Source organism: Melanostigma gelatinosum (genome assembly GCF_949748355.1).
Source record: "Melanostigma gelatinosum genome assembly, chromosome: 15".
Taxonomy (NCBI): domain Eukaryota; kingdom Metazoa; phylum Chordata; class Actinopteri; order Perciformes; family Zoarcidae; genus Melanostigma; species Melanostigma gelatinosum.
In genome coordinates, this window is record NC_136648.1 from 9435595 (window position 1) to 9455464 (window position 19870).

General features: G+C 43.9%; 1 protein-coding gene across 1 annotated transcript in view; it reads right to left on the bottom strand.

The window, feature by feature from the left end:
* The window catches only part of mtcl1 (microtubule crosslinking factor 1), a 50343-nt gene extending 30480 nt beyond the window's left edge, over positions 1-19863 (bottom strand). The window contains exons 1-3 of the mRNA XM_079284663.1: positions 18972-19863; positions 15315-15539; positions 14919-15077 (exon numbers count right to left, since the gene is read on the bottom strand). Of these exons, the coding sequence (XP_079140789.1) occupies positions 14919-15077; positions 15315-15539; positions 18972-19799 (1212 nt within the window). The 5' untranslated portion in view covers positions 19800-19863. The remainder of the gene's footprint in view (positions 1-14918; positions 15078-15314; positions 15540-18971) is intronic.
* Between the last annotated feature and the right edge of the window lie 7 nt (positions 19864-19870).

The following is a 19870-nucleotide window of genomic DNA, read 5'->3' on the forward strand; positions in this document are numbered from 1 at the left end:
AAGACTCATGAGGTACAGCTGGAAAAAATAAATCGAATCACATTACCAACAACGCAACTTGACCGCCGACAGCTCAGTCAGAGATCCGGGTGTGTTGTAGCAGCTAATGTGGCCTTGAGTTGCTAAACTCAAGCGGAGAAGAGGAGCGGGCTCAGAAACAACTCACCAAAACCAACAGACTTTTTCAAATTCATTTTCAAACTTCTTCAAAGTCCTCACCACCAACTGACGCTGACTCAAGTGACATCACTTGAGGACATTCATCAGATTTTGTGACGCTCCCTCTGGAGCCACGACATTATTTTGTTTCACATTATGCATTAGTGCTCCCCAAAGACCTGTAAACAGACTTTGATGGGTAAAATCAGAGCAGTTCACAGGGATCAATATCACAATACTAAACAAGGATATTTTTCAATGTCTATATTTATCCAAATATAGTAAATGTATGCAGAATAAAACCAATCAAACGAATGTACAATTGAATAAACTGCACTAATACATTGCATCACATACATTTCGCTTCAGAAAATTCATTTGAATACAAGACATGTGATAACATTGAGTGCTGAATCGATTTGTCAATCTTTTTTTTAAATATTGATAATTAACTGATTGGGCAAAATGTCAAATATCTATTCTCTATAATTAAAAACTGATTAAGATCTTTTTGACCAATTGATTAGTCGGAAAAATAATGAAATGATGAACCAAAAAAATAATCGTACACTCGCTAACTGCGCCACACCAGATACTGTGCATGACAACTGCTCAACATATTGACACTAAAAACCCTGATCTGCAACACACACGGACACACCTTTCACTGTTCTTTGTGTATTTCTTCCACTTTAACACACAATTGCACTCACGCACAACAAAGAAAGCACACAGGCATCTCTCTTCATCCGAGTGCACCGCCAGCACGGGTTCCTGGCAGTCAGTCATGCAGGTTAGCAAGCGGCTCATGCTGGTGTGGGAGCTGGCTGTTGTACTGGTGCAGCTGGTTTTACTCCCCTGGGTCTCTGCCAGCCTGCAGGATTAGTGGATTGTGGTTACACAGTCGTTACCCTGCTGGGACTGAATGAACCGGGCGCTGTGGGCCCTGACTGACTGACTGACTGACTGACTGACTGTATTTCGCTGGCCTTCTCCTGTGACTCCTTTCTGGAATCCCTTTCTACTTGGTCCCCCCTCTCGTTCACTCCCTCCTCCTTTTCTTCTCTCCTCCATCCCCTCACATCTTCATCATTATGTGACCCGTGACTGTACGTTTGTGTGGTTCTATCCTTCTGAGAGACAGTATGACTTAGAGAGGTCATTCTAGCCACCGAAAACATCTTCAAAGGCCTCATTTATGGTGAGGATTATGGTTGATGGTTCAGATGAGAATTAAGATTTTGTTAAAGTTGAGGTTGAGGTCGATTTAAGATTTGGATTCGGTTTTAAGATGGAAGCTAGAGTAAGGACGGGATGTGGATAAACTGTAGACATTCAATGGTGAAGATTTAGGTTTGTTTAGGGGTCAGACCAAAAATGTACCTTGCACGGCAGCTGACTTCACAAGAGAATCACGAGATCAAGTATCGCACAAAAATCTATCTTGTCAGGCTTCAAGTAATGCGTTTTGGCAAGCCAGAGCACTGACCAATCAGCGTCCTGTGAGGAGCTACAGGAAGCTAGGGGCGTGGCTTAGTGTGCGAGACAACAAGGAGAGGCGACAGTTCGTTCAATGGCGGCTCCTAGAGAGGTTAACATCGATGCTGCAATAACATCAGTTATATCAGAACTGGAGAGCATTTCTTCATTGAAAGACAAGCAAAGAATAGCACTGAAGGCTTTGCCGGACGGAAAAGATGTTTTTCGCGCTTCTTCAACTGGCTTTGGGAAGAGTTTGGTAGAGTTTGATTGACACATGTTTCATCCAATCACCTGCGTATTATTTTCCAACGTTCCAATGAAGGCTGCTCAAATGGTTCAATGCAACAAACCATCTGGCGGGTCAGGTAAACCCAAAATAGCATTGCAGTAAAAAAAATATGACGCAAAGGGGAGATCTCCTGTTTGAGTCCAGCTTTCAAAAAAAAAAGAAAAAAAAAAGCTTCCATCTTTATTGTACACTGTGTCTTTCCTCATCCCTCTTTCAAGTCACTCCTCTTACAAAAAGTCATGAAATGACGAAAAAGAAAACAACTGACGGCATCGTGTGTAGAAGTTAAGCATTTAGATGGTGACATCGGGAATGTGCGCGATATGTGCGACAGTTTGGTTGTGTTCAACAATTACTTCCAGCATCATCGCTCTACTCTCCACTACGATTACTGAAGTGTCTCAAGTAATCCGCCACGGTGTGTGTTTGTAGGTGTGAAACTGATTCTGTCATCTATTCGTGTCACTCAAGGGCATATATTCAACAGGTGAGTGAAAGCACATTGTTCAGCATGAAGCTCTGCTGCTGAAACCTACACATACTGCAGCTACAATCACACTGCATAATCTTAGAAAAACTGGTGAAAAGGAGAATATTGTGACTCTGACACGCCTGTTTGCGTAAGGCCTTTTTGGAACACGTGTTGGATGACATCCTACAGTGGCATCACCCAAAACATGTGGGGAGGAAAATATTTTGGGGGGGGTGGAGGATGAGTAAGAATGGGAACACAGCGAGTGTATTTTCGGCAGCATCTGTACTCAACAGCTTGGCCTATTTATGATTTTGCTCGAACAGAGTGCAGAGAACGGCGCCTGGCTCTGGTAATGGGATTCAACAATAAGTGTGGTGTGACCAGCGAAATGGAGGCGGGACGGAGGGTTGGCGGGAGGAGAGCACAAAAGGAGCTGCGACAGGCCGCTGGATGCAGATAAACTCCTTCTCAGCCCTGACAGAAGAGCCTCAGACTCCAGCACAACAGAATAAATATCGCTCACCCGGCGGGAGAGCGCAGCGAGATAAGTCGCTATGAAACATTTAGAGGCAGATTATATGAGTGAGATCTGGATGAATGAGCGCTCAATCTGGGGCTGTAATCCGTTTGAATAAATAAATGAATGCTGCACACACACTTGAATGCATGGGGTGTAACTGCATGCGCTCATTTAATTTAATTTTCTCTCGATCCCAGGACACATTCTGACACACAAGCGCTTTTCTTAGAGCTCCTGCTACGCCATGATTTACGGCGCTGTGTTATTTTTATAAGGATGATCAATCTTTGGCTTGCAGCACCTGCAGTGAGCCTGCACAGTCTAAATATACGGTCTCTGGATATGCTTCATCAGCCAAATAGTAACCACGCAACCAATCAAAGCTAACTGAATTCAAATAATCCAGTGGAGCGCGCTGGTCAGCCGGCGTGCACATGTGTTTTTTATGCATGTGTTGAATAACGCGTGGGTGCATGTTTTTATGCTTCTGCAGTCAGTGTGCGCCTCTTTCATAGTTCTGCTGCATGTGTGTGTACACAAGACTGAGCTCATGTATGTGCATTTGTTTGCATGCAGCACTCTCTGAGGTCATTCCAATATCCCCAGCGGATATGAGCATCTTGTAAACAGACACTGGCCCCTCCGTCGGCCCTGACATCTTGACATCAATAGCTGTCCAGAGATTATTTTCCACCTCTGTGGTGAATGTGAGAATGGAGAGAATGCCAGGCATGAAACTGCACATCAAACTTCCCACACATCAAATTTAAGGACATTACAAAATGTTGTTTATTTGGTAAAATTTAAAATTGGCTTTGGCATAAAGCACCCCACAATTAGACATTACATAGGTCCTTCGCAGATTAGTAGCCAAAGAGCCCGACAGTTTGTTCTCAGGAGTTGGAGACTTACACTTGACTTTTAATTTTATCGTCTGTGATGATAGCAGACAATCACACACTGCACAATGTAATACAATTTGAGCTCTGCATTTAACCCGTCCAAAGTGTGTTCGGAGTAGGCTGCTGTAAAGCTCCTGAGGAGCAACTTCGGGGTTCAGTGTCTTGCTCAAGGGCACTTCCACATGTGGACAGGAGGAGGCGGGGATCACGGCCACAGTGAAAGACATCTTTCAGTAGTTAGAGAAACCAACTGTCTGCATCCGTTTACAAATTCCATTGAAATCAACATTTCTCAGCAGCAGCGTGGAGAGTTGCTAACCATGTTAAATGTGCTAGTTTGTGTGTTTTAAGACTCGCCACATAATGTTTCCGTTGCGCGTGGGTGGCGGAGGGTCACTCCCATACTGTTCCTCGTCACTGACCTCAGTCTGAGACCCGACATGCATTTTAGAGCAGCACAATGGAGCTTTTATGGGGCGTGTCACTGTGGCTCACAAATCTCCCCGAGCAACCCGACAGCCTGGCATGCTGCTCGCCGAAAACACGACGCCAAAGTTCCAACTGGAGCAAAGCGATGACACAACATTGAGACAACGTTTGGGTGAAACAAACAGTGAGAAATTCACCAGGAGTCTTTTTCTACTAATCCCCATTACAGAACAGAGTTGTTGTTTCATGCTTGATTTGAAATGAAACAACAGGATACGGTAATTAGCTGCTAATAATAATTAGCAATGTTCTTGATTGGAGGATAAGGACTAAACAATTCAGTGCTCAACAGTGAATCAGGTTTGTGATTAGTCATTGTGGGTGTGTGTGTGTGTGTTGCATGCATGATGCATTAACTTGCAGGCGAACTGGTTTTCAAATGCCTAGAGTGCATAGTGCTGAATCGGCAGATCCCACAGCGAGGAGGAGGCCGGAGTGAAGCGATGCTACACTTCACTGAATGCTCCCATGAGCAGGTTTAGCTTCTCTGAAATGTATAATTACAACCAGCTCCACCTCAAGGCACACAGATTAGTTTTAGCTGAAGCTCTGCCTTATGTGTGTTTCACGAAAGTAATGTGCATATTCTGCATATTAGCAAAAGTATCAAATGATGAGGAAAGAAACAGCTAGCGCTGTAGCACAGTGCTTTAGTCACATATTTGGGACTCTTTCATGATAAGCAGCCGAAAAAGGGGATTAAATAAAGCAAAGAGAGAGGCAGTGAGGAGTCTGTGTTATCTATGTCAAGATAGCAGCATATTAGACCAGGTGGAGACCGATACGATGGAGGACATATAGAGCCCGCTCATATCAGCCTCGCGTGTGTGACCTGCACCTGTGATTTTTGCTCCACAGGGCATTTTATTTGAATATTTCTAGAAGCCTGAAAAGGCAAAAAGTATCATCAAGAAAATAGTAGATACAAGTCAGAAAGAATACAGAATTGTGTGTATGAGAAGCCGGTTCTGTCTTCTTTCCTGTCCTGTAAATCCTATTGAGACCCCTCTGGTTTATCTTCTGGCCTTGTGGGGGGGCTCTCGAGCCCCAGGTTGGGAACCATTGACATTTCTTACTATTGTTTACTTGTTTCTTTATTCATGCTTCTTCTGCTAATAGACTATGTTTAGTAAGTAGACCTGCTATGTGTATAAGAAAACAACTAAATGAATCAAATACAATTGCTTTGGAACTTCTAACAATTAACGGTAAACATGTCTCTGCTGGCTCACAGTCAGAGGCTACACTGGTCGGTTGCCTTGTGAACAAGAGAAGTAGAAAAGCAGGAACTCTTCTCACAGTAATGAATGTCCCACCGCGTGGCCGGGCTGCCCATCTCTGGCTGCCGGGGTAATGGATGGTTTGAGGCAAATCGAAAAATCTGACCTGCGATTCGACGGACCGAGAAGAGGAGCAAGGGCTTATTTAACACAGAGATTTAGAAAATTGATTCAGCGTTATGGATACAGATACATTTCAAATAGTACAATTGCATTAATATTCACTGCTTTTGATATTCTACAAACAACCCAACTTGTAGAAAATCCAAGAAAAAAAGATTAAACACGACTGCCCGGGTACTTTTATGAACGGATGTCTGTTAAGTGGAAGTAAAAAAGCACTTTCACAAAAACAAAGTGACTGTCACAGTTTGTAACACTTCATAGATCTAAATGAATGGTTCGCTAAGCCTGCCAAGCTTTCCGTTCGCGCATAGATGGCAGATTTACTATCAAATTCGCAGTCATTTTTTCAAACAATTTTATTTCAGAGACAAAAGCAGGCGGCTCACTTCCAGCTGTTGCCTGCTGAAATGAAAACGGTCTCTAGCAGATGTTATCAGCTGTAGCTAGCGACTGAAGATAGATCATGAAGGGGTTGGCTGTCTCTGGATGACTTGTTAATGCTTCCACTTGTTTTAGAATGCAAATCCTGCAAAAGTAGGTAAATAAGTGACGATAAGAATATATGTAAGAACGCCATCATGCAGAAACGTACGTCAGGTCATGTGGAAAAACACTTTTTAGATTAGCATTTGATGCTAAAACATACATTCTGAATGATCAGATTTGAATACATAAGGAACACTGGAAGCTACGGAATGATATAAAAGCCTTTTGCCCCGCTGTTCATTTTCTAACTGGAGGCAATATATTGTCCAATGGAACTAGATCTTTAGAATGTGGCAGGAAATTTCATCAAATACTGTGACTTTAAAGAGCAAACTGACAGGCTAGCTGCAGCCAAGAAAAATCTGAAAGGCATTCACTCCACTGCTGTCTGGAGGTCATCGAAAGCACTCCTAATCTAGAAAACGCCTGCACTCCCAACAACAGTTCACACCCATGACTCTAAGTGGCGGCTATAAAAAATAAAATTCAATGTGACACAAGAGTCGTCCCGTTTGTGGAGCAACACTAAAAGCTATAAATGACACCGTGGCTCAGACAGGCCAAGGAGGAGGGAAGAGCTGCCATGTCATCTGCCTGCAAGCTCTGCAGCAGGTCCGCCGAGACTGGCAGCGTGCCAGTGGTGTGTCACGTGCGGAGATAGAGCCGTGTGGCGAGGGCGAATACCGCTCTGCTCTCATCATGATGTACAGCGCCGACGGACACGATTGGGAAGTATAGCAGTTGATGGGAGCCCCCGGGCCAAAATAATGCTGACAAATCACAAGTGGAAAGAGCCACTACATTTCCCATGCTGTTCCTGTCACAGCAAATATCACCGGTTCAGACATTAAAAAAAACAACTCTATTTTTTTATGAATGGAACCTGTCTTGAACCAGTTGGTGCAGCTGAGGTTAAGCATTTCTCTTTCAAAGGAGATTTACAGGATAAAGATGGTGTTATTCAATCTTTATTTAATATGGCAGACAACTTTGTCCAAAGTCACACATTAAATGTCATCGATGCGATTAACGAATCCCATGAAAAGACCATAAACCGACAATTGATTGACTACAGTATGTGTTAAGAGCCGACACATATTCAATTATCATTTTAAAGTGTCACTCGTAAATTAAATAATGGTGTGGTGCAGTTAGAAAGTGAGCGAGCAGAAGTGGCAGTATTGCAGACGCCGTTCGGTCCGACACGCTTTGCCGAAGCGTTTTGAAGCGGTAGCTCCTGTGGTGGAGCGTCTCGGTGTGACCAGTCCCTTATCAGTAACATTACCATGACAACATAACTGAGTCCGCTGTTGACAGAAAGGAGAAGGCTGATGATAGTTTTCTTGTTGTGCAAATAATCCCATTTAAAAAGGACCAAAACCAACAATGAGTGATCAACTATGAAGTATTATCTGTGTATCAAAAAACCTGATGCATCATATTTCAATTGTTAGACCTTCAGACATCTCATAGAAGGAAGTCAGGGGTCATGGAAATAGATGACAAATGGAAAATAACTTGATAGAATCAGAAATAGACGATTGAATTCACCGGTTCAAATCTCATTCCAGTGTAACAGTGTAAAACACAATAAGCCTATTTAGTCGGCGATATCGTTTCAAGATGGTAATTAAGCCTCTATCTACAGCTTATTATCCTTCAGCCTGTGATTAGCATCTAGTGAGGGACTGCAGCCATTTCTAAGATCATCGACTGTTCATAATTAGCATGAGCCAACTTGTTTTTCAAGAGTGTGGAGTCTTCATTATGTGATTGTTAGGTATGCATCTATGGTAATAAGGCACGGATGAATAAAAGCTCATAATGATCATGAACTTCTATCGTTCTCTCTGGGACTCTGCAGAGGTAGCCCGCTCCCTCCCTCTGGGCTGCTGCCATGTTTCTTCTCTTCACTAATGGGAACCAGACAACAGAGCGTTTCTGTCGTCTGTGAAGGGAGCTCGGATGGGATGAGGGTTGAAGGCGGGCTCCGAGTGGACGGCGGGGCCGTCCAGCTGGCTGATAATGAGGTCGTCCTCACCCCCGCGCCACTTTCCGCCTCCCAGTACTTCACTGTCCCCCTGTGTGTGTCAAATCGGTTCACAATAGGTTGGTAATAAGAGGGGGGGGGGGGGGGGGGGGGGGCCCATGCTGTCTTTTGTGACTTGAAAATGGTAGGAGGGGAGCCAATAAAGGATTTGAAATACAGCGTCATTACCAAAGCCCAGAGGACCACCGAGCCACCACAGGACGTTGTAAATGTTAACGAACTCTGAGCTCAGGTGGCGGCGGAGACCCCCGGTAATCTAGTGGGTCGTAACCTGGACCAGAGGGCGGATCATATCATAGCGTTTGTGTCCGTAGTTGCGTCAGCTAGCAGCTAAAGTGGAGTTTCTGAAGCTGTGGAGGTTTTCCTCCCTCAGCCGTACTGGATGTTCTGCTTTTCTCCTGATTCATTCGATGAGTCACAGGTGTAATATGGTGATATTTGAAAACAATTGACTATTTAGAGCCAGGCTTCCGTCTGCTCAATGAATATATAGATAAATATATAAGTCCAATATTCACTCAAGCGACCCCGGCTAAAACAATCTGTCTCTTTGTCTGCTAAATGCTCCATTAAGATCATCAGCAAGTTACTAACGTGTATGTTTTCCATCTGAGAGAGTTTGGTGAAAATTCTCTTTTGGTTTGTCTACAAGGGATGCCTTTCACATTATACATCAACGATCACTTGTTTGAATACAAATATGACAAATAAGAGCTTTATTAGGATGTACTTCCTCTTTTATCCCATTTGTAGAAATCCCAAAAAGTGACCATAGTTCAGATCAAAACCTCCATCTTCACTCTGCAACCTTTGGCGAGGCCAAAATCAGTTTTGTTGAGGACTATATTTCACTCAAGGCCACAGCCCCCAATGTTATATGTTTTCTGATGGTCTGTCTGTTCCTTGTGCTCGGAGGAGAGGTGAGAAACACAATGACTCAGTCTGACATACATTCTGCCGAGCTGCTGTCAAGCTCCCGAAATAGAACTGCTCATACCATTTGATAGACTGGAGAAGTGTCCAAGAAACCAACGCTGGACGGATCACGTATGTTCTGCTGTTTTCAGATCGAATTTCAGCCTTAAGCTCGGCAGCGGGAGGAGGATGAGATGATGCATTTTAACCGTGTTGAACCCACTTCGGTCCAGCCTGAAATATCTCAACAACTATTAAACTATTACATCGATTACCATGACATGTGGTACGCACAGTCACGGTTCCCAGACGATCAATCCTATGGACTTTGGGAATACCTTGACTTTTCCTCAAGTAGCACCATGAGGTTGACATTTGTGACTTTAAATGCTGCAACATCTCATGTTCTGTTTGAAAAGAGTTTTTTACAATCAATTAATACGATTTGTATTGTCAACTATGTTTCATCTTCCTGCAGCAGATTAAATGCATATGCATCACCTAAGAGGAAAGATGCTGGATTATCTTTGCATTTGTGTTTTTTTTACCACAAAGGGTCCTGCAACGGTGTCAGAAACTCTGCTCTTGCCACATTCATGGAACTACTGCACAAAAGAGAACAGACGGTGTTTGCTTTCATAAACCATTTCTTAATATCACAACTTAAAACAAACTCAAAATATATAAAGATATCTTCAGTGGCTTTCTACAAAAAGTGGAATGAACGTAGTTACCAGCTTTGATACTTTAACTGGTGCTTTAATGACTTCGAATGTGTTTTTTGAAATTGCTTTAAAATGTGCCGCGATGTGGCTGAAGACATTTAAAGACACACTTTGATTGCTGCAGCAGCGAATGCTTCAGGATGTTTTGTGATTATAAAGTGGCAGCTTTGATACTTCTGTAAATTAAAATACTCGCAAAACATGTTCCTACGGAGGAGGAATTTCATTTTTAATGGGTTTTAAACTTCAAAGGACGGCGCTTGGGAACCATACGCATCACTGTTGCGTATATCACGGTTTCATGCAGAATTGATGGTTTTTGGATTTGCTTCGTGTCTGTGAGAGATTGCCTTTAGGGTAACGGTGTCATTGTCTCTAAAATGCTTTGCGACACACTGTACCGGATTAGCCTATTTCCAATGTCCTTTAATATTAGATAAACATACACATTACTGTCACCAGGTTCAAATTGTTTTCAGGAATCAATCATTATTATATATCATTTTCCACGTCTGACCTTGTAAACTTTTATTTTGAGCAAAAACATGCAGATCACGACTGTATATGAAGGTTGTGCGGTCTCTGAACACCAGTAACACCTCCATCGTGTTAAACGGAGATTTCACAGCCCCGCTGCTGTGTGACGATGAGCTTCAGGTGGACACGTGTCACTGCAGCAGATGTTTTGACTGACAGCAGAGTCCCTCCGCTACTCCTCTCCTCACGACTCTGCTCTTCCTCCCAAGACATTAACTAGGTCAATGAGATTCCTCTGCAATCTTCCAACAGGGAACCACAGCAGAGGAGAAGTGTAGGGGAAGACATATGAAGGAGAAGTGAGAAGCAGAGATGAGAAGAGCAGAATCCTCTTCAAAGCCAACACTTCTTCTGCTGAGAGAGAAGTGCTCAGACATGAAACACATCATGTCTGCAGTGACTCTCACTCAGACATAATGGAGAATAATGACGCGAATAATGGAGAATGCAGGCATTCCCCTCTCGTACCTTTGTAGTAATGAAACACAGCAACAAAAGACTTTGAGCAACTCTAGGAGATACTTGATATTCTTCTTTTATATGTGCAAAAAATGCAAATGCTGCCTCCATCGTACTCTGATACACACAACAGTGCGAGTTGATGTTTCGACTAGAAGACGGCTATTTTCCACTCGAGGTGCTGGTAGGCAAATCGTAACACCTTTACCCCCGTTTCCAGTCCTTATGCTAAGCTAGGCTAACTAGCTGCTAGTTGTGGCTTATTTACTGTACAGATATCACGATGAAGCAATCAGTTGGTTATCAGACTACATATTCAAGTGAAAGGCCAGACCACTTCCCGGGTTCTCGCTTCTCAAATGCGAGGATATAATGTGTTTCTTTGTTTCCGGGCAGCAACAAACTATGACTTTATTTATCAATGAAATTATAATAATCGATGAGTCATTAAAAAGTGGTGTCTTGAGATTGCTCATTTCGTCCAATTAACACAAATATATTCAATTTACAATGATGTATGACAAAGAAAAGCACAAATCTCTGAATGGAGTTTTGTTTGTGGCACCAACACAAAACATGGAATTTAAAAAGTTCAATAATAAAGTGGGTTTCCAGAATCAAAGTCCGAGTCACTCAACAATCCTGCCTCAAATAAGACTTTGCAGTATTCATTGAAACTTCTCGAAAAATAAATCATCTCTATGAAAGCTGTCTGCATGGCGAAATATCACTCGAGGTACATCTTTCTAAATTGATTGCCAGCAAAGCATTTCAAAGAGGAGCATAATCTTACTCGGCACAATAACCCTCACACCTCCATTGCGGGAGGGATGCCGCCAAAATGTGTCGTAAGATATTTTGATTTCGGCTTTTTATTGTGTGCTGTCGTCATGTGATCCGATGTCAACAAGCACAACACAAAGGATTATATTTTTGCTGCAACGCAAGAAGAATTTATCACAGCGGACAGAGAGCGGCTAATAAATCACCTGATGCTTGTGTTGTGCACGTTGACATTTCATTCGTTCCATTTCATTACACGTATCAGTGTGCCTTTCTTCAAATGTCAGAGGAATGAAACAGCTCTCCACCAACCGTTGTTCGCCTTCATGCTGACCACACAGATGCAGCAGCAACAATTTGCTCCCCGGGCCGATATTGTAACAACAGAGGGTCCTGTCAACCAGCCCTCCCAAACTGTTTAATATCAGCTCTGTGAGCAGTGGTCGTATCGCAGGCAGACAGGGCCCACAGCCATCTGATTACAGCCATTCTCTGCCACTCTACCTCTTTTTCTCGCTCGCTCTGCCCTCCCATCAGAGTGTACTGAAAAACACGGCAGGCTGTTTTATAACAGGCCTTCGTGTTGGATTATTCCATGCAGGGGTGCCAATCTCTGGGCCAGAGTCACACTGTGTGGCCTCTGATAGCAGGAAAAAGGGGTAAAAAAGTATCTGGGGTCAGTTGCTCTTTTACTCCTGTGGTGAGACTGTGGTGACAGGTAAAGTAACTGAAGAAGCTTTTTGTAATCCTACAGTGTGTTACCACTGAACTTTAGTGGTGAAAGATCATTAACTAAATGGAAGATGCAGCAGATGCCTCAGATGGAATTCCTAAAACTAGTAAAAACCCAAAAGGAGTGTGGAGGCTTTTCTACTTTTGACTGCATTACATTACACCTGGGTCGCAATTTACAAAACGTTGGAACGTGGAAGGTTGTTCTTAATTGTGAGTTAAGATCATCACGACAGACTGAAGTGTGCTGAAACACACCAGCAGTTAAAGCTGGAAGCTGGAAGAGTAAATCTAAATTAACCCAAAAAAACCCCAAAACCATGTACAATCAAATGCTCATTCACTCTAGTCTCTAATTAAAGCGGAAAGGGAAAGAAACAACCTTTCAGTCCCGTTGAACCACCGGATTCTGATCAGTAAAATGAGCTCCTCTCTTTACCTCTTTGACGAAGCAGCTCCAAGAGAAGAGGGCACGTTCTTAGATTCATTCAGTGAAATACATCCCGAGCTAAATGTTTGTAAATACTCTCGTCACCCTCTGCTGCCAACAATAAAAAAATCACCCGTTATGGATTTCACAGGGATTGAATGAGTACATAGTGATTAAAGTACAGGAAAAGTCCCAGACAAAGAATCTGCAATCATTTGGAGCAGCCGCTATCTCAGCCTTCTCCGACTCCCTCGCCTGTTTCTCTGTGTACAAGAAGGTCTGCGTCATCCTGTGGTCCCTTTGTATCGTAATACCGCTCAGAATAAGGGATCTGGAGGATAGAGACACCACCTATAATGCAATCGCTATGCAAGTTAATATTTACATCAACAATCGCATGTCGGGCATTCTCTCACTTCAGCCTTACTGTTCGCTGATCATTTGCTTACGAAAGGTTACCGGTGTCGAGCGACGACAACAAAAACTGGACCGTGCATTTGCCGCATTAGCACATCCGGACTAGAAATGGATTTTCTGTCTTCGCCCGAGCACACGCAGCTCAGTCGGGGGGGGGGCTGTTAAGTTGTCTTTAAAAAACATCAATGTTGCAAACGCAGATAGTTAAGGTCACAGACCGCTTCAGAACACAGATGTTTCCACCAGCAGAAGAGCTATTTGGGGAGGCACATAACAGAAGTCATGGTGTGACACAAGCTGGGAATCAAACCAGCAGCAAACAAGACGACACTAAGAAAGAAACAGTGTCCCCAGTTGGCAGAAGAAAGCCACGTCTCCATGCTCACTGGTCTGGTATTAGCCTACTTTCTCTTTGCTGCCGCACGGCATGTGTACCTGCTGATGTCAAAATCGATTAGTCAATATCTGTGTGTTGAAAACGTCTGGAGTTACAGCCCCAAACAACAAAATGCATCTTTCTTCATAAAACGTGTTCTTGTTCATGTATTGAACGACTGAGATGCCAAATAATGGCCAATTGATTTCTGACTAGCCGAAGTTATTCTGAAAATAACAAAAATACATTCCGCAGTGCACTTTTATCACCCACAAATATCTGGCTTTTGTCTTAATGGCAAAGGTTACAACCGGCATCCATTCCCTGAACAAATGACTCGGAAGTATTCACGGGTCATTTGTGGCTGCAGCTCCAACGGTGCTTATTTTGGGGGAACAAGGGTAAAAGACATGCCCTGCTAAAATGTGTGCCGGCGATGATACAAGACCAACAGATTGACTGGCTGAATTCACAAAGCATTTTGTGAACTCTTTATTTTTGCAGAGCTGAACTGGAGAAAAGATTCTTGGCCAGAGAACGAGTTGATGGACTACATTCCAAAATGGCCGTTCATGGGGAGAGACTTGGATTTCTTTTGCAGGTTACCATGTGAACACACCTCCGCTGCGAGGGGGGAGGGTGGTTGCAGCTTCGGGTTGTACTGAATAGTATTGCAGCTCTATCTGAACGTCAGTCGTATTTGTGTAGTACTCTGGAGTGTGGATGCATCTAACCCAACCTTTCTTCTGCAACTATTCTTGCAGAATTAAGCTGTAAATAAGGACATGTTCATATTGTTGCAAGGCTTTCAAGATAACACGCACCATTGCACAAAGCAGTTGTTTTGACGCTGTCAAAGAGCGTTTAGGTTGATTGATGAAATGAATTCACAGCACTGACAACGCTGATCAGGCCGGTGATCAACATTGATCCTCTTGCTTTATGCAGGTAGTCAAAGCGGCCACAATAACTGGCATCTCTTGGTGAAGTGGCGCTTCATCCCGTTCAAACAGCATCATCACCACAAACGTTGCCATCACGGTTGTTATTTCCACTGTCGTTCATTCACCACTGGGCCCAAACAGATTCTCAAGATGATGTTTGTTTCTGTGCGTGTCAGAGAATTGATTTCCGTCGCTTTGTTTCTGCAAGCGTAACGGACGATTAGGATCTCCGAAAATAAAAATACACCTTTGTGTGCATGGAAACTAATTTCTTTTTTCCCCCACACGACCTGCAAGAGGCTCGTCAAATCAAAACAACACCTCCCGTTATCCTCCACTCACCTCTTTGGTCCTCTCCAGCTCGTTGTGCAGCGCCTGTTTGGAGATCTCCACCTCGATGATCTTCTGTCGGAGCAGCTCGTTCTCATCGTCCGCTCTGCTGCGCTTGTCCTCCACGCTCTCCAACTCGTTGTGCAAACGCACCGACACATCTTTGGCCACCTGAGATCACAGAGACAGATATGTCGAAGGACAGACACATTCAGTTCAAACAGAATAGATGTACATAAATAGAATATAGATTCAGATATATTTCACATGTGTCGTGAACACTAATGATCATCCAAACGCCATCACGCATGCATGCACGCCGTATGGTATCGTATGGCATTTTATACAAACACCGACTAAAAGCAGAGTGGTGACTGGTCAAGCCCGAACACAAAGACACAAACATACCTTCAAGTCCTGCTCCAGACTACGGAGCAGGTCTCCGTCCACGTGGCCGGTCTGTGCGACCCGCAGGCTCTTCTGCTCGGCTTTGCGCAGGCGGTATTGCAGGATGCGGCAGTTCTTGTTGGAGCGGTCCAGATCTCGCCGCAGCTCCTGCAGTTGGTAGACCTCCTCCTCCAGGTAGCTGTCTCGCACCTCCTCCATCTCCGCCCGCAGCTCGTCCACTTCATCCTGAGAGGAGGCACACAAGCTGAGACCTTAATGTCACCTCCGTGCTGCAATAGTCGTTGATGAACATTTTGTGCCAGTCAATTTATGTCTCTCGCTCTTTTTTCACACCAATGTAAGTTGGCATTCTGTTCTGCAAATAGTGCTGACTTGGATGTTTATGCTGTTTTGATGTTGATGTTTAATTTCTTATTCAAATGAACTTTTAACAGCAAATGAAGATTCTTAGCCGCTTAATGAACACGTAACGTGGTTTGCAGTTTGTGTAAACACTGATTTACACCTTTTCAATAACAGCAGAGAAATGATGTGTTTTCCAATTCTACGATATAAGTATTCTGCATTTCAGGCATACAGCTATTACAGAGGAGATGCAATATATTTGACCTCCCGTTGATTAAACTTTCATATGATTACATTCGTGTTCCAGGAATGCAAGTACTCTTAGTGCTGATGATGTAACACCACTGCCGTAGTTGACTCTCAGCATCTTATCTCTCGGATTGGATGTATTCACACTCCCCATCTCGTATCAACGTGAAACAACCCGGCCTTGTTGGAGGAGAAGAGGTTGAGATTTATCTGCAGTACTATGATCGTTTGTTTGGTAACCCAGAGGGTATCTGATATAGGGATGCACTGATCCGACTATTTCAGTCCCAATACCAACAGCGACACCTGGGCTTTGGGTATCGGTCGATACAAGAAGTACTAATCCGATACCATTGTTTAATTAATACGCTGTCTGCCTCACTGTGTGGAAGTGACGGGGATCATTCTCTCGTGTGTTCGGTCAGTCTTGACTTTAAAATGCTTCTCTTACTTTGTAAAACAAAATGGAACGTATAAAAACATAGATGTAAATTGACTGAATTGTTATTCTTTATTAAATTAATAAATCGTGCACCAAAAAAAAAAAATCTTCAAAATTAACAGGACTCTGTATATACAGATAGAATTGAATTGAATAAATCGGCCCCAATGTCACCCTCATCAGATCCAGCTAGAGTCAGGACCCGACATCTGCTGTCGGTACCGGTGCATGCCTAATCTGTTTGTCTTCATCCTGAGGAATCAGTTCGCTCAGAAGATTTCCCCTGGGATGGACAGTCAAAGGGTTCGACTGGCACCTGCTTAAAAAAGACAATAGTATGCTGAAGGGGGAGTTGGGATGAGTGCGTCAATGAATGAAAACTAAATCTATCCTCGTTTGGAAAAGCGCAGTGCCGATTGTTTTCCGAGGAGGGCCCTGCAGGAAGGAGCTAAAGAGCTCGCACAGGGTCGGTCCAATCGATGGCCAGGTTAAAAACAGCATCCTGGGAGCAGATATATTCAGAGAATATCATTGACGTTTAGGGGAGCGTGTGCACCGAGTCATCACCGCTACTTAATCATCTCTTTAAGGGCGTCGAGTGTGGATATCTTAGCTGAGCAGCCATTAATTGATCAATATTTCTGTATTACTCTGGGAAATGTCCAACAAATTGTAAACAAAAACATCACAATTTCTCCCCAAGATGACGTCTTCATATAAGTTGTATTTACCAACCAACAGTCCAAAACTGAAATATAAGCAATCTGCTGTTAAATGTGACAAAGAAAAGCAGCAAATCTTCACATTTGAGGAGCTGGACTTAGAGAATGTTCATGTAAAAAATTACTAAAATGATTAATGACTTATCAAAATGTATGTAATCAAATCAGCTAAGCCACAATTAACTAAGCTATGGCTTTAAATCTTTAGAAATCTAATGGTGTGACTAGATTCAGAGAAAATTCAACAACTTTGACAATCAATTTATTGTATATTTGCTTCTCAAATGTGAAGTCGATGTGGTAAAAAACTAAGTATATGTTGAGTTTAGGACTATTTGTCAGAAACACAAGCATTTTCAAGAAGACGTCATCTTGGTCTCTAGGAACTTGTGAAGGACATTTTTACAATTTTCTGAAAATTGCAATTACATATTAAAGAAGCTATTACATTTACAATGACGTTAAATAGAGGAAAGAAGCACATCTTTACATTTTAAAAGCTTGGAGCAAATGTTTTGCATTTTTGTTTGAATAATGACTTGAATTGATTGATTTGGTTCCTTTTATGTCGATTGACTACTCGATTGATTTGCAGCTCGAAAATAAACTGTTTGTTGCAGCTCAAAAACGAGTTTCTAGGTGTTGTGCAGTTTTACTGTACAGACACAATAATACAGGTTGAAACTGTTTCTCTTCATGCAATTCAAAGAAGCTAAAATACCTGAAATATAATCAAAAATAAAACTAAGGTGTCAAAATAAAAGGGCTAAACTGTTTGTTTGTTTGTCCCCCCCCCCCCCCCCCCCCCATGAGCAGTACTGATGTAGCAGTGGTGGGGACTCCCAGACATTTGGGGGATGCATGGGAGGAGGAGGTGGAGTCCCAGCTGGCAGACTGACAACAGCCAGGAGGGCGTTTCAACCCCACACACATGGGACATCTGACTGTTATCAAGTCCTGTGGGATAAAGCCATTACAGCCAGAGCCAGTAAAGCTGATTAACTCTCTTGTGTTTGCACCGGGCCGAAGAGAGAGAGAGAGACACACACAGACATGCGTGGTCAAGTTTGAAATAATAACATGCAAATAAACCGGGTTTTCATCTAAAAGAGAAAAAACCCTGTTTGTCGCATTATCTGTTTGCCTCCCCTCCCCAATTTATGGGATAGCCTAGTTAAAGAAGGGGGGGGGAGGGGGATCCTGTATGAAGTCTTCAAACCGGATCTTCATGCAAGATGTAAGATACAACGACTTACAACGATGCCAAACAAAACACTGATTTGAATACTTGTGCATCTCTGAGTACAATTTGTTTATATTATTACAGGTCATGTTACTCTTGGTGCCCCAGATGCAACATGAGGGGAGGAATGTTGAGTATTTCTGTCACAATAACACTTTGGTGACTTGACAGCAACACCATTTTAAAAAAGAAAGTCGGAGGACGCATCAGGGTGAAGCCACTGTCAATAAAACTCCCATCAATAAAGGTCAAACCCACAGGGAAGCACGGGAAGGGTAGAAGACGACATGATGGATGGAGAGTCGACATGCAGGGACATCATGGGGATGCCAGCTGAGCATTAAAGGGAATGCGTTCAGATTTAAATAATTCATACATTTAGATTATGATTTCAGTGAGTGAGCAGGTGGAAGTTGATCAAGGACACTTAAAGGAACAGGCGATGTTGAGGATTGAACCCGGGACTGTCCTGTAAAGAGACAGTTTGGCTCCTCTTTTGGGAAACAGCTGCCTCTGTAGCCTACTACCGATTAAATGAACCTGCGAGGATGTTTTTGTCTTTTAAGCGTATATTTTGAATTATGTGTTTATATTTAAGAAAAAAAACATGTGCAAAAAATAGCCACGTTTGTCTCTTTGAGATAGCATCGCCATACCTTGAGGTAGTCGTTTTCAGATCTCAAATCGTCCACCTCCCGCAGCAGGTCCTCCTCAATCATATCCTTGCTGCCTGGCAGTCTGAATTGTGCGCCTGGTGAGGGTTTCTCCTGCTTGGGTTTCTCTCCGTGCGCCCCCGGAGCGAGCTGAGCCTGAGACATGCTTTCGATTGTGCGCAATGGAGCACCGGCTGCGGCCGCTCCGGTCGCTTCTGCCCGCAGCGGATTATCGCCTCCCACCTGATCCCGGTCACTGGAGCCGGTGCCGGACTCAGCGTCGCTACTAGCAGCCGGTGCCAGCTTCTGCTCGTCCGACAGCGGCTCGGACGGACAGTCCGACAGGTCCGAACTGCTGTCGGTCTGGCTGACCCGGCCGTGAAGCGCTCCGGTCGGTACCCGGATCGGGGATCCATGGCCGGGAGGGCCCGGAGACCCCGAGGCTAGTTTCCCCCTTTTGCCTTTGGCGAGGATGGGACTGCTGGTGCTGTCCGGTGTGATGCTGGCGACTTTGGGCTCGACCGCCGCATGCTGAGGCACCTTTGTGGGCTTTTTCACGACAGAAGACTTGGCGTTACTTTTCGCCGTGGCGGGCTTCTCTTTAGCACCGGCTGTGTGGCGTCTGGAGCTGCGGTTCGGATGGACCAATGGCACCGAGGCAGGCTTGTTGAGTTTGGGGGATTTTGGTACGATGGCAGGTGGTTTGCTCGAGCGAGAGTGCACATCCTTGAGGAAAGGTCTGGCCGGGGAAGGCGCTCGGTTCAGTCTCTTCTTCTCCAACTGGTGGTTCTGCGGTTTGGTGTCGCTGCCAGAGCCATTGGAGCTCTCCATTATACACGGACACTGGCAGCAGGAGGGCGACGACGGAAACGATCAATCCACAGCACCGCGGAGAATCTCTG